General features: G+C 42.7%; 1 protein-coding gene across 1 annotated transcript in view; it reads right to left on the bottom strand.

Moving 5' to 3' along the window:
- Positions 1-14,973, bottom strand: part of LOC138527633 (galectin-8-like) — a 159,125-nt gene that overhangs the window by 95,098 nt on the left and 49,054 nt on the right. The window contains exon 3 of the mRNA XM_069638971.1: positions 12,500-12,521. Coding sequence (XP_069495072.1) covers positions 12,500-12,521 — 22 coding nt within the window. The remainder of the gene's footprint in view (positions 1-12,499; positions 12,522-14,973) is intronic.

Genomic DNA, 14,973 nt, shown 5'->3' on the forward strand with positions numbered 1-14,973 from the left:
GCCAGTAGCTCAATTGACTGGTTTACATGAAACATGGTGATGAATTTATGTGAGAATCTAGGGTAAGTACTTAAAACCAGCTTGTCTTTGTGTACAACAAAGAAAGGATCCTGCACTGACAATGCTTGGATTTCTCTAACTCTTCTTATGGAAGTGATAGCCACTAAGAAGGCAGTTTTATAAGTCAGGTGTTTCGAGACTAGACTTGTGCAAAGGCTCGAAAGGGGGTCCCATGAGCTTAGAGAGTACCACATTGAGGTCCCAACCTGGCGGCGGGTTAGAAATTGGAGGCTGGAGTCTCTTTACTCCTTCCATAAATGCTTTGACGATCGGTACGTTCCACCATGAGACCTTATTATGAGAGGTTGTGTATGCTGACAAAGCCGCCAGGTGGACCTTTGGAGAGTTAAATACTAACCCCGCATCTAGCAAATGGAGCAAATAAGTTAGAATGTGGGATGGAGTATATAGGGTTGATCTGCTTAGCCTGCCACCAAATTACAAATCTTCTCCATTTGTCAAAGTAACAGTGCCTGGTGTCTGGTGTTCTTGCTTCGTTCAAGATATCCATGCAGCTCTGTGGCAGATTGATATGTCCGAACTCTATGACCTCAAGAGCCATGCTGCCAAGTTCATTAATTGTGGCTGCGGGTGCCTTGTTAGTCCCTCGTGCTGGGTGAGTAGGTTGTACTGGCACGGGAGTTTGATGGGATCACATCGCAGGTTTGCACAGACGTGGATACCATGGTTGTCTTGCCCACATAGGAGCAACTAGGATAAGTGTCACCGGTTCCTTGTGTATCTTGTCCGCCACCTTCCTCATGAGAGGAGTTGGGGGAAAAGCGTAAGCACATTTCCCTGACCAGTTCATCCATAGGGCGTTCCTCTTGGAGCCTGGCTGGGGAAACCTGGATGCGAAGTCTGGGCATTGACTGTTTTCTCTTTTGGCGAATAAGTCTAAAGTTGGCAAACCCCTGAGAGAAGAGGTGTTTTACGACTCCTTTGTTTAGGTTCCACTCGTGTTCCTCTGGTAGGGGATCTCTGCTCAATGAGCCTGCTAGAGAGTTGAGTTCCCCTGGAACATGTTGTGATGACAGGAATATCTTCCGTTTTAGTGCCCATCTCCAAATTTGTTGTGCAGGTTTGGACAAATTTGGAGAACATGTACCCCCCTGTTTGTTGATATAAAACATTGCTGTAGTGCTGTCTGTTAGGATCTGCACAGACAGGTTTGTTGAATGGGGTTCGAATGCCCAAAGGGCTTTGAATACTGCCAGAAGTTCCAGCAGATCGATGTGGTTGTGAGCTACAGTGTGAGACCACAGACCCTGAGCTGTGTGGTGAAGATAGTGAGCCCCCCACCCTGCCAGTGAGGTGCCTGTCGTGACAACCGCCTGTACCTCTAGGTCGCAGAAAGATTTCCCTTCTGATACATTTTCTCTTGTCCACCAGCGAAGATTTTGTACAAGTGTTGGCGAAACGACCACTGGGTCGTCTCACTGACCACTTGCCTGAGACCACTGTTTCGCCAACCACTCCTGCATGGGTGGCATGCGCAGGCGCGCACGAGGAACCAGGTAAATGCAAGATGCCATCATGCCTATTAAACGCATCGCTTTGCGCACCTTTATCTGGCGGCCAGCCTGATAATGTGGTATTTGCATTAACACCTTTTTTACTCTTTCCTCTGATGGAAAGACCAATCCCTCCTCTGTGTTTAAGACAGCCCCTAGAAACTGTTATGAAGTGCTTGGCACTAGGCTTGACTTTTTCTCATTGATGGAGAAGCCCAATTGAAAGAGGAGGTTGATTGTTCTTTGAATGTTTTGTCTGCAAATCCGGGGTGATTTCCCTGTTATGAGCCAGTCGTCCGGGTAAGCGCAGGTGCGCTGCCACTACCGCCAGTACCTTTGTGACTACCCTTGTAGCCGAGGCTATTCCAAAGGGCAGCACGTTGAATTGGCAGTGCTTGTTCGCTATCTTGAAACACAAAAATCTTCTGTGCGCTAGGAACATTGAAATATGAAAATAGGCATCTTTCATGCCATGTAATCCCCCCTTTTTTATTAGAGGGATTACCTCTTGTAGCATAGTGATGCAGTACTTTTGTGGCTTGACATACTTGTTTGCAGGGCGCAAACCTAATACTGGGCACATTGTTAGATCTTTCTTTGGCACAAGGAAGTAAGTTGAATAAATACCCCTATTTACCTGGTTGGCCGGGACCACTTCTATGGCGTCCTTTAATAGAAGTGTTGCTATCTCTTCTAGAAGGATACGCTGATATTCTTCTGAGTGGATTTTCTGTAGTGGGGGGTGGTCGTGGGGACCTTGGAGTAGTTCTATACAGTAGCCGCCTCCTACTGTGGACAGCACCCTCCTGTCTGAGGTGATTCCCTCCCATGCATGGGTGATGCTGGAAATGCATCCTCCTACTGGAGAAGCATGGGAGGGCACCTGGAGCGGAATGTCACTTGCTTTGAGGTGGTGTGCCACCTCGAGCAGGGCCTCTGCCCCAACCACGACCTCTGTGTTGTCCTCTGGGATAGCCCTGGAAGGATTGGCCTTGATTATGTCCCCAGGTGGAAGTCTGGCCCTGATTTTAGCTGGGTCCTCGTTGAGAATTTTGGCCTCGAAAACGGTGAAATTTCCATTACCTCTCTGTCCAGAAGGCTTGTTAGTGAGTTGACCTAAAGATTTAAGAGTGTCATACTCGTCCTTTGCTGTTTTAAGTGCGTCTTCAACGGCCTTAGTGAAGAGCACGTTAGGTTCCACTGGCATGTTTATTAGAGTGGCCTGCGTTTCCGGTCTAAACCCTGACTGACGCAGCCATGCATGCCTCTTAATAACGGTCCCTTCTGCAATGACTCTTCCGGCATTTTCCGCTGCATCAAAATTGGATTTAAGGAGACAGCTAGACGCAGATCTCCTATCTGTAGCCATATGTGCTAATTGGGATTTGAGTAGCTCTGGGGCAGACAAAAGTAAAGCAGACATTTCTTCCCACTTGTGGCAGTTGTAACTAGCCAAGAGTTTTGCATTTTTCGATATCCTGGTTTGCTAGGCCGCAGAGGAGGCAAACTTTCTGCCCATGGCATAGATCTTTTTGCTCTCCTTGTTGGGTGGAGCCTTGGAGAAAGCAAGGGGTGTGCCTGCTCTCTTTCTAGTTGTAGTCACAACTAAAGATTCTGGTTATAGCTCCCTCTAATATATAATGGGTCTGAAGGTGTGGGCCTGAATAATTTCTCCACATTTGGGTTTACGGCCCGTGCGAGATTAGGGGCTTCCAAGGATGGCTGTATTCTGCGCTGCACTGATTTCAGTAGCGGGATAAACTGGCCCAATGTCTTTTTGTCCCCAAGGATTTGTTCTGCAAAGTCTATCCTCCTGTACCTCATGTTAATCAATCTGAAAGTGTTCAGCCGCCTTGGCTAGAACTTCATTGAGGAGGGGTTGATTATCGATGGGGGAATCGACAACTGGAGTGTTTTGGTTAAGAGGGGAATCTATAGAGTACATATCAGCCTCTTGGTCTGCCTCTGGGTCCTCGTCATCCCCATAATAAGGGTCCTCTGTATCCTCCACAATAAGTTGAGGGTCAGATGCCTCTACAAAGGAGAGAGCTTCTTGGTCTGATTCATGGTCATAGAGATTTATGACTGTACTCTGTAAAGGAACATTTGAACAAGACTTCTTAGAAGGGGGTTGAGTAGGTAGAGCAGGGGCTTGTGAACCAGAGGGAGCTTAGGTGGGGGGAGTTGAGTGGAAAGTAATTAGGGTTTTTCTCAAAATAATTGGCCATAAAGGTAATTCTTCTCATCACTCTGTCAATATCTTGAGAAGACCATTCTTTGGAGCTTGGGATCACCACAGATTGAGGGGAAAGTTCTAGGTTCCTCAACAGTGGGAGCTACCACTTTAGGCCTAGAATATTTAGGTTTTTCTAAGGGCCTGGATTGTTTAAGCTTTTCCTTCTGAGGTGTGTTTTCCCTATGAGGGCTCTTGTCCCCATCAGGGGTCTTTCAGGTTTTTTTGTGATGTTTCCCCATGCCCTGGGGCCCAGAGGAGTGTTTTACAGACTTCTAGGGCCTGCCACCTTATCTGATGCTGAGCGTTGAATTTTGGATGCGGGTAGGGCCGAGGTCTCCTCCGCGGACGATCGACCTTCAGAGGGAGTTTTGCGAGCGACACACTTGCCATCTTTGGATGGTTGGGCCCTGTCATGTGGCGATCTTGAGCGAGATTGCCCAGAGGACCAGCACTCAGCTGAGCTTTCCCGGGGTGTCGAACGTTGTCGAACACTCGACCCCCATGTCGAGTCTCGACCTGGGCTTATGTGCATAGTGGGACTTTCGCCGAAAGGAACTCCGCTATACCCGTCCGTCTAGAATGGCGGAAAAAAAACAATCTGAGAGACCTCGACACATGAGGGATCATGGGTACAGTGGACATCACATTAGGGATAGTATCACCGGAACGCCCTCTCGACGTCCCTTTTCGAGTTTCAAAAACAACAACTGTAATACTCCGCAGCTTCCACTAGATGTCGGCCTATGCACAGCATGTTATCTAAGCAGATTCCACAAGCATCAGAAATATATATATATGTATATATATTATTTTTCTTTCAAGGAAAAAACTTTAACGTTAAGGTGGGAAATACATTGTACCAAAACCTTTGAAATTCAAGGAATAAACGAGCAGGAGGGACGTTAAGGTGAGAACTTAACAAAACCCTTGAAATTTAGATACAGCCACCTTAACTTCGCACCCATGTTGCGCAGCCTATGACATCACAGATGACATCACTGATGACATCACTAATTACATTACAACAGTAACTGGCATTAAGCATGGTCTTCAGCCATGGTCAGTGTGCATGACCAAATATATTTTAACACATGAATGGGTACTAGTCATGGCCTTCAGTTATGGACAGTGTTCACAACCTTCACCCATGTGCACTGAATATTTTAAAACACAAATAGGCTACCAACAATAGATTCTGGCCTTTGCCAGTGGATGCCGCTTTCAACTCTGTCCACTGTATGTTATGTACACTAACCAGCCGCTAGCCATGGACTTTAGCACAATACTGGCCAGTGGCCACAATCTTTGACTGTGCACACTATATATTCTAACATACAAATGGGCCACTAGCCATAGCCTTTGACCATGATCAGTTTGTACATCTTTGGCCATATCCACTAATATATTTTAAAATAATAAAATGCAACAGTCAATGGCCTTCAGCCGTTCCCCTGTATATTATATACAGTAACCAGCCGCTAGCCATGGTGTTTAACACAATACTAGCCAGTGGTCACAGCCTTTGGCTGTGCCGACTGTATATTCTAACATATTAATGGGCACTGGCTATGGCCACTGACTACAGCTTTCAAAGTTGCCCACTGTATATTTTAAAACAGTGATGGGCTAATAGGCATTGCTTTTAACCATGCACATTGGTATTTTTTAACACTAACCGACCACTAACTATGGCCTTTGGTACTGGCCAGCGACCCCAGTCTTTGTCATGGCCAAGTCCATGGCTGAAATAGTTATTAAGGTAATCAAACTTGTCATGAGCTAACTTATAAATGATGTTATGTCTAATTCCATTATTAATTTAATGAGTTATATTCAATGTAATTAGTGTGGTCACTAGTGATTGCATCAGTGATGTGATTTGTAATGTCATCAGTGTTCTCATACAACATGTAATTAGTGATGTCATAAGTGATGTGATCTGTGATGTCATCATTGTGTCATAGGCTACGCAACAGGGGCGCAAAGTTAAGGTGGCTTTAACTGAATTTCAGGGGTTTTGTTCGTTAAGTTCTCACCTTAATGTCACTGCAACTAAAGTTTTTTCCTTGAATTTCAAGGGTTTTGTTATTCAATAGATTTTTAGAACGCTTCCAGACCACTAGAATGGTCTTGGGCCGTGTTCGGTGGGCACCGCTTTTGGCCGTGCCCACTGACCATTTTAAAACGCTACCAGACCACTAGCCATGGCCTTCGCATTGAGGGCTTTGAGAACTCACAATGTTTTTAGGCAATTCGCAGTGAGACAAAATTATTTGCCATGGACCACACACTTTGGTTAAGCAGCGTGCTCCAAGTGGTACACCCCTTTTCGGCACCCTCATTTTGCCACAAGCCGATTTGGCCTGGCCATTCCACTGCAGCGCCCATTTCGGTGCACCCTTTTGGCACAAAAGTCATTCCGGCACAATTATCTTGGCACAAGGGCTGTTTGGACATGCCTGACATTGCAGCCACATCTAAACACCCTCATGCCAAATAAGATCATGGGACTGCACTGCAATTAACCTTGCTACCTCCCGGTTTTGTTGCTTTTCTTTTAATTAAATTAAATTAGTTACATTTAAAAAATAATAACATCCATTCTTGGCCACAACAGCTTGCTGCTGCAAAAGCCATACATTTCATACTTACCCTATAATTTAATATGTTCAATGATAAAAGGCTAGGTATGAAACTTTTGAGAATCCAAACAATAACATCATTGTAGCATAATGGTTAAGTGCTGCATCTCGATCTCCTGCTTGCCAGGGTTTTCCAATGGCAGTGGTTCAGCATGAATGTGGTTATTTTTTTCTGTTTTATAATGTTGCCCAGAGATGGTATAGTCCTCTTTTTGGATATCGGTGCAGTCTAAGGGGGAATGTGTGGTGTGCGGGTGTGCCTGTCATCTCAGAGTGTGTGCATGCAATGTGTGTGTTTTTTATGTGAGCATGTGTGTGTCTACATGGTGTGAAGGTGTGTGTGAGGGATTGTGCATGCAGTGTATATTTGCTCCGTGATGGTGAGTGTTAGTGTGTGCACATGCGTGTGCACCCGTGTGTGTATGTGAACATTGTGACACCTCGAGTGTGAGTTTTCAGTGTCAGTGTGTGTGTGTGTGTGTGTGTGTGCATGTCTCCATGTATTTCGAAAGATGCCCATCCAGTTCTTGTTTTTTTTGTATTTTGTTTTGTCGATCAAGTAGCCTGTACTACAAGTCCCAAAATGCGAAGTTAAAAGGAAATCTGAATGATCATCTTCCAAACAACAAGGGACGTGTGGCATATAACAATATATACAAGACATGTAACTTGACTAGGCTGCAAGAATAACATATGCCCAGGTACTTTCTGTGCCCATACTGAAAATCAAAACCGTGCACCCATGAATATAAGCACAGTCTTGCTTAGCTTCGAAGTGAGTAAGGGGCCAGGAACCTCAGGCTATGTTGCTAAGTGGTCTTGTAATTTTACCTTGCTTATTAGGCACCATGGCCTGAGGGGGCTGGCCATTTCTTTACTATGAAGCTAAGAAGGGTCAGTTCTGGTTACTGCATGGATGGGAGACCCTGGTCTCCAGTGATTTTTCACCCCCGATTTCACTATATTTGCAAAAATATCTCTTTTTTTATTATGTATAAAAGAGTGCAGGCTTTGAGAACTCCCAATGTTTTTAGTTACTGCCCTGTGCGATTAAATTATTTGCAGAGGATTACTCACTTTGGTTAAGCAGCGTGCTACAAGCCCCTTGTTTTATGGCCGGTCTCTTGGTGACTGTTGTGATACATTGAACAACCCCAACTAAGTGCATTTAAGCAGCATGTAAAAGGGAAAAAAATAACCAGCTGCAAGAATAACATATGCACAGCTTCAAAGCGAAGCAGGATCTGCCCCCCCCCCAGGCCATGATGCTCTAAGTGGTCTTGTAATAAAAGGGTCCCTTGTTGGGTAACATGGCCTGATCGGGCTGGCTCCTTCTTTACTTTGAAACTAAGCAGGGTCTGTCCTGGTTACTGCATGGATGGGAGACATGGGTCACCAGTGGCTTTTCACCCCCGATGTCACTGTATTTGTAAACATATCTATTTTTGTATTATGTATAATAGATTGCAGGCTTTGAGAACTCCCAATGTTTTTAGTTATTGCCCTGAGTGATCAAATTGGTTGCTGAGGATCACACACTTTGGTTAAGCAGGGTGATACAAGCCCCTTGTTTTATGGCTGGTCTCTTGGTGACTGTGGGATACATCGCACAACCCCAACTCACTGCATTTAAGCAGCACGGAAAAAGGTAAAAAATGATCAGCTGAAAGAATAACATATGCCCAGGTACCTTCTCCAACAATAGCGAACATCAAAAGCTGGCACCCATGAATATATGCACAGATAAGACAGGAGACCGAAAAAAAGAATGGGTCAACGCACAGCAGTGTCAACATGTTTAGAAGATACACATTGTAAAAAAGACCATGTAGTGCTCAATGGTTGCAGATGTTGCACAGGTTACACAGGAGTTGAGAGTGTATCTCAGAGAGAACTATTATACTATGTATTTGGTAGAAGACAACAAAGAGATAACAGTTTGTAATTTTGAATATTATTGTGCATTACACCACAGCCTAAACAATGTGTAGATTGAATTAGCTCAGGGAATGTATTTTGACTGAGCAGTGTACAGAAATTACTCACCTATTAACCCCCACGGAATAATGTTTATAATGGTGTGAAATAGTGTTTTTAGATAATATTGTCATTTTTTGATTTAATAAATAGAATTTTACATTTTTGAACTAATTGAATATACAATTGAGTGTGTTTAGGGCATATTTTCAAATAAGTCTGTGGTTTGGTAGTGACTTCAAAGTAGATGATACTCCCTAAAAGGTATTGTTTTCATCAGGTACTGCATAGTGCAGACATGACATGAAATCTAAACTCATTATACAGTGCACAAACAATAAAGTGTCTAGTGCACCAGTGTACAACCTAGTACCTAAGCTCATGAGGCTAATACATTATTACATATTGTGCCCATTTGATGGTAACCAAAACCGCCATAGCCGATACATCAACGCAGACAGCACAACTTCAAATGATGTGAGACCAGAACACAGATTATGGACTGTTGCCGACCTAAAAAGCCACATCTTCCATCAAATGGGACAAACAAAAACCTGCAAAGGGATAATATGATAAAAAAAAAAATTCTAAAATCACTTCCTGATCCACAAATGATCAACAAAAAAGTAGAGCAAGAGAGATTCTTTTCTCCAAAAAATAATTCAAAAATATATAATAAAAAATAAAAGATTAACTATGTTGCTAAAAAGGTATATAGCTTTTCGTCAACATTATGTCCCACAAGGCTTTGTGTCTCAAAATCAAGAATATACCTGGTCTCCTGTTGGCATTGTAATCGCTCTCTATCACCCCCTATTGGTCCAGTATCTATCCTCTGGAGGCCAAAACATCCAAAGCCCTCCATTTCTCCTCCATGTGCCTCGTGGAAGTGTTTTGCCATAGGGTAAGCCTCATCACGGCTCTTGATAGCTCTCACATGTTGAAGGACTTGCACTTTCAATTTACACACTGTGCTGCCCACATACCACTTATCACACGGGCATGTGAGAGCGTATACCATGAACTCAGTGTCACAGGTTATCCTAGTGGTCATCTTAACTGAGTGACCCAATATCGGGTGTCGATATGTGATACTGTTTATTGCAAATTTACAAACCTTACATCTGGTAGATTTAGGTCTAGCTTGGTCGAAAATATTTAACCTTTTCACATTTGCCCAAATTATTTTTGGTCGTTCTTTGGTCAAAAATGTAGGGGGACAACCCCCTATTCACGTACTCCACCCTATATATATATTTAATTAAATTTTTACTGAATTTCAAACAAGAAAACGATCACAAAAATTTGGTCAAAAGTAAAAAGGTCAAATGTTTTTCGAACACATAGGCTAATACCCATATGGTACACTTATGAAAATTCTTTCCAGATTCAATGAGTCACCCACTAGACAGTTGATTCTTCCCACTCCATAAAACTTGCGAGTATCTTTGAAGGAGATGGATTTACAGAATCTAATAGCAGGGCTTGAAACACTTGTGTATCGGCGCGTTAGAAATGCCATAAAAATGCCATATCATAGTACCAAGGATGGGATTTAGATTTTTATCAAGTTTGAGACATTTTCAATGACGTAGAACTTCCCTAATACTTTTGTCATGGGTTCCAAATGTAAGGATAAGTTTAATGGCATCATCCTCGGACTGACCCTGTCTTTGAACATCATCATCCACTGGCAGAAAAACCCCTATTGCTCGAGCGGGCCTTAATATATGCTTGTTCAATGACTCTTTTGTGATCGGCTTGTTGATAAAAACCTCAAGCAGTAATTCAGCTCTCTTTGTCAAATGCACCTAGGGATGAACAGTTCCTACGTATATCGATCACTGACAATCATTTCAGTGTGACATAGATAATTTCAGAAGCATGTCTTGAGAAAATATTCACATGCGTATTTGCCAACATCATGTTGGATGGATGTGTATAAGGACACTACGTCCAACGTGGCTAGAACATATTCTGACACCATGGGAATGTCATCAATCTTCTGAAGAAAATCTTTAATGTCTTTTAAATAAGAGGCTAGGGTGGATACAAATGGAAACAAGGCTTCATCAATGTATTTGAACATATTCTCAAAGAAAGATCCTACCTTTGTGATCATGGGTCTTCCTAGAGGCTTGATGGTACTTTATGCAGTTTGGGGAAGAAGTATTGGGTAGGTATGGTGGAATGTTTAAGAAAAAGAAATCTACAGTCCTCCTCCTTCAACAGACTTACAGTTCGGCAATCATAAAGAAACTTGTAGCTTAATTTCCAAATGCCATATATGATTGGATGCTAGTTTCACATAACAGGTTGAGTCATTCAGTTGTCTATTAGCCTCTTGGATATAGTCCTTCTTGATCATGATGACAAAATTTCTACGCTTGTTAGAGGGTTTCATGATACAATCTTGGAGATTACGCACCTCAGCTAGGATAGCCCTATTTTTTCTCTAAAGATTATCAATGCATCATACATTCTTTAAATCATTGATGACTGAGTTTCGGAATACTTCTATATGACGCCCCGATGATTGAACCTTAGATTGAACCTTGATTTACACTGCAGTTTATTGTTTCATGTTTATGGCTAACTTCCCTGCATTGCCAACAGCTCAGGAAACATTACCACACATTTGGTGAGCTAGGTTAGCGCTCTAGTCTTCTGAAGACCACCAGATGGAATTACCACTTCTACCTGTGTTAACAGCGGCCACTCTCCGACTTATGAGATTACTACTACTGAATCTTAAATCCCACCGAATATTTATTGAAGAAAGTCAATATTACTGACAATATTAACAATGCTGAGACCATTACTGCAATCTTGTGTGCGATTAAACTGCCATGCATTATCAGGCTGTACTAATATTACCACCAGTTTTTTACCACTACTACCCAAACACATAATGAGACCCCTGTGAATCTAATTGGAAATCAGTCAGAATGACCATGTGACCTTTCATGGCATTTTGGATTTGGGAGACGAGCTGTGGTCTTGCAGAAGCATTAACACAGGAGGAGAGGGGGAAACTGTATTGCAGAGAGTGAAAATGTCATCCTCGAGGGAAGGGGAGAGGAGGGTCTGACATGTAATCGCAGAAATTAGAGTTTCTGCGAAGGTACATATATATGTAATACCAGCATCAGGATGCACAAACAACCTGATATTATAAGGGTTAAAGCATAAGGGGCCCCTTTACAAGTAAGGCGGTGTGGTAAAACATGGCAGTAACGTGGCAGTAATTCCATTAGCACTGCATTACCGCACTGATGTCCTACAGGTTTAGCAGTGAGGTGGAGGATTTTCCCCCAGCAAAAAGCTGAAGGGAAACGTGCCACTTTAATGCCACAAATCAGCAAATTCGGCAGAATTATTACTGTCGGAATTACAACCGGGGGTAATTCCGCTGAAATCCCCATTGAGTCCTATGGACTACACCGCCCTATTACCGCTTGCAATCGTGCTGTAAATCCACCGGCCCAAGTGACGGTAACTGTAATTCCTTTTGGCGGATTTAACACCGAAATACCACCAAACTCATAATGAGGATCAAGAAAGTTTCCTCCTCAGAGATATAGAAACACACAGCCCAGTCCATTGGGCTGATTCACAAAGCTGCTGGGAACTGAGATTGGCACCTCTGCTTTCCTATTTGAAATGGGGAGATTTCACTGATGTGCAAATTAGACCTAAAAAGTGAAAGTAGATCTGAGAGCTGATCTGAATTGCCCCCCATGTGTTTGGAAAGAGCATGTGTTCCCTAGATTGGAACCCATGTGGGGAAGGGGTGGATGCCTCAAGACTGCGCTCTGCACTGAAGATTCCACCTCTGTTGTTCTTGTTAGATTTTATTTTCAGATACATGGTCCAATATAACATAGCATTTAAACATTATGAGCAAACTTTGCATACTATTCCCTTGGGACAGGAAGTTTCCTGGACATTTTAAGCATAATAATCTAATCACCAAAGGCTTTACATTAATTAAAGAAAAAGATGTAAGCAGGCAGATAGTTACATTAATCACAATAAGGAACTTGAAATAGTGTACATGCAAAACTTACAAAGTTAGGATCCTCTGAAGACCTAAAACCGAGGGAAAAATAGAAAAATATCAGGTGATCAAGAGTCACTTTTCCCACTGCAATAACCATTTTGTACATGAATGTTGTTATTTGTGATTTGATTGGGTGCAGAGGTTGGGTGGGATTTTCTTTCTCAATATGGGAGAAGGGAGCAGGATAGTGGGCCAGACAGTGGAAACTGGGAAGGAATACATCACCCCATAACAGCACTATGCACAGTTTGGTTGCATATTCTGAGTGGTAATGGCAAGTGCCTTACAGCTTCCTGGCCTACATTACCCCAGGATGCAGGATAATGAGCCAGACAGTGGAAACTGGGAAGGCATATATCACCCCATAATCGCATTGGGCATAGTTTGGTTCCATATTCTGAGTATTAATGGCAAGAGCCTTACAGCTTTCAGGCTTAAATTCCCCCAGGAGGCAGGATATTTTTTTTATTTTTTTTATTAGCATATCTTTAGTTTACATGTAAACTTTTTTTATGCTATTCACAAAAAAACACACATTTCCATTAAATTACAACCATGATAAAAAGATGAATAAAAAAAAGACTAGTAAAAAGGCTTTCCAACGTGTTCAGTAGAGCTCTCAATTTCCAACAGTTTTCCATGTCATTTCAATGAGTCTCTTCCTTTTCGTCTTCTTCCACCACTAGTCTCTTGAAGATTTTTTTTACGAAGGCCAACAAAGCTAGAATCTCTGTAGTTCTCCTCCCTTGACAAAAGTTAGCCCAAAGTGAATTAGGGAATGTTATTGTTGAAGTTTGAAACAGAGGCCCCAAATATGTCGTTCTTAAATCTTTCAGTGATTCACATTCTGTAGTTAAGTGTTCAAGAGTATCAGCCATTCCCTTGCAAAGCCGGCACGTGTAATTTCGCATTGAGGCTGATTTACATCTCTCGAGGACCTGTTTTGTTGGATACAGGTTAAAGCGAAACCTCATGAAGTCTTGTCTCAAGGTGGGAGAGGGAAACTTTGTCAAGTATCTTGGAACTTGACCACGTTTCCTATTGTCTTTTGTTATCCCTCCACCACTTTTCATGGTTCTAATCCGTTCACCTTCATCTACCCAGTCCTGGTCGTAAGGTTTCTTCTTGACGTGGTCAGGATTTTCAAGTAGGAGCTCTTCGCTTAACGCTAAGCTTTTTAGTATCTTCACACATGTACTCCTCCATTCAGTTAGGGACTTTTCACTGTTTGAGAACATGGCCTTGTATAAGACTTCATACCCACCTTTGCCTGGAGGTTGTAAACATTTCCTCAACAGTGAGAGTAATCTCCACACCATAATGGAGTACAGTGACACCATACCCATTTCTCTCCTGAACACTTCAACCGGGAGAGAAGTTGACATGTTCAAAACACGTCGCCAAAATGCTCCCTCAACCTGGCGCCACAAAGAGCCTGCAAGTTGTATTTGGGTTTCAGAGCCATAAATCAGTATGGGAGTCACCTTCAGTTTGTAAAAGCTGATAACTGGTAATAGGGTAAATTTGCTGTATTTGCGATTCATTATTCTAGCATGAGTTTCTAGATTCTTAGCTTTTGACTTCACGGCCATTCCCCCATAAGAGTCTACCATACTAGTGTTCACAGTTAGCCCTAAATACTGCATTGATGAAACCTCTGGTATTTTTACACCTTGCAGGCTCCAGCTTCTCCTAGTTCTGTGAGTTCCGTTTACATCTCCTATAACCAGAATTTTAGACTTCTTTGGGTTGATGGTTAGTGAGTTAGCGTCCACATATTTGGACAAAGCATTCAACTGTCTCTGCAGTCCTACTTCCGTTTGATCCACAATTAAAAGGTCATCAGCATAGAGTAGTCTTCCTACTGGATTACCTGCGATCCTTGGGCAGAAGCATCTCATGTCCTCAAATGCCTCCTCAATGTCGGATATGTAAAGGTTGAATATGGCTGGTGCTAGTCTACAGCCTTGTTTTATCCCTGATGATGTTCCAATTTCTCTCGACAGAGTTTCTGCCCTGTCCAACCGTATTCTTAGTGTTGTTCCAGAGTGCAGGGCTTCTCTCAGATCTGTCGGACAGCCCCACTTTGTCAATTCTTCCCAAAGAGTTTTTCTATTCATTGAATCAAATGCATGGGCCAAGTCTATTGATGCTACGTATGCCTGGTTTTGCTTAGTAACTTTTGCCCTGCATTTTAACAAATTTATCAGGAAAAGGGTTAGAGCCGTTCCTGTCCCTGTTTTGAAGCCGGACTGCCAACAATCTTGATGTTGTGTTTGCTGAGACCATACGTTAAGATGTTTCAGGAGTATTGCTGAGAACTATTTTCATACCACGTCCAAAAGGGTGATAGGTCTGTAGTTGGCAGGGTCAGACCTATCGCCCTTTTTATAAATCAGGACCACAATTGACTTGGTCCAAGAAGTTGGTATTTTCTTTGTCATTTTATTTTCCTGGAACAGAGACAGCATGAAATCCGCC

The sequence above is a fragment of the Ambystoma mexicanum genome, chromosome 14 (genome assembly GCF_040938575.1).
Source record: "Ambystoma mexicanum isolate Mex_15411 chromosome 14, UKY_AmexF1_1, whole genome shotgun sequence".
In the NCBI taxonomy this organism is placed as follows: domain Eukaryota; kingdom Metazoa; phylum Chordata; class Amphibia; order Caudata; family Ambystomatidae; genus Ambystoma; species Ambystoma mexicanum.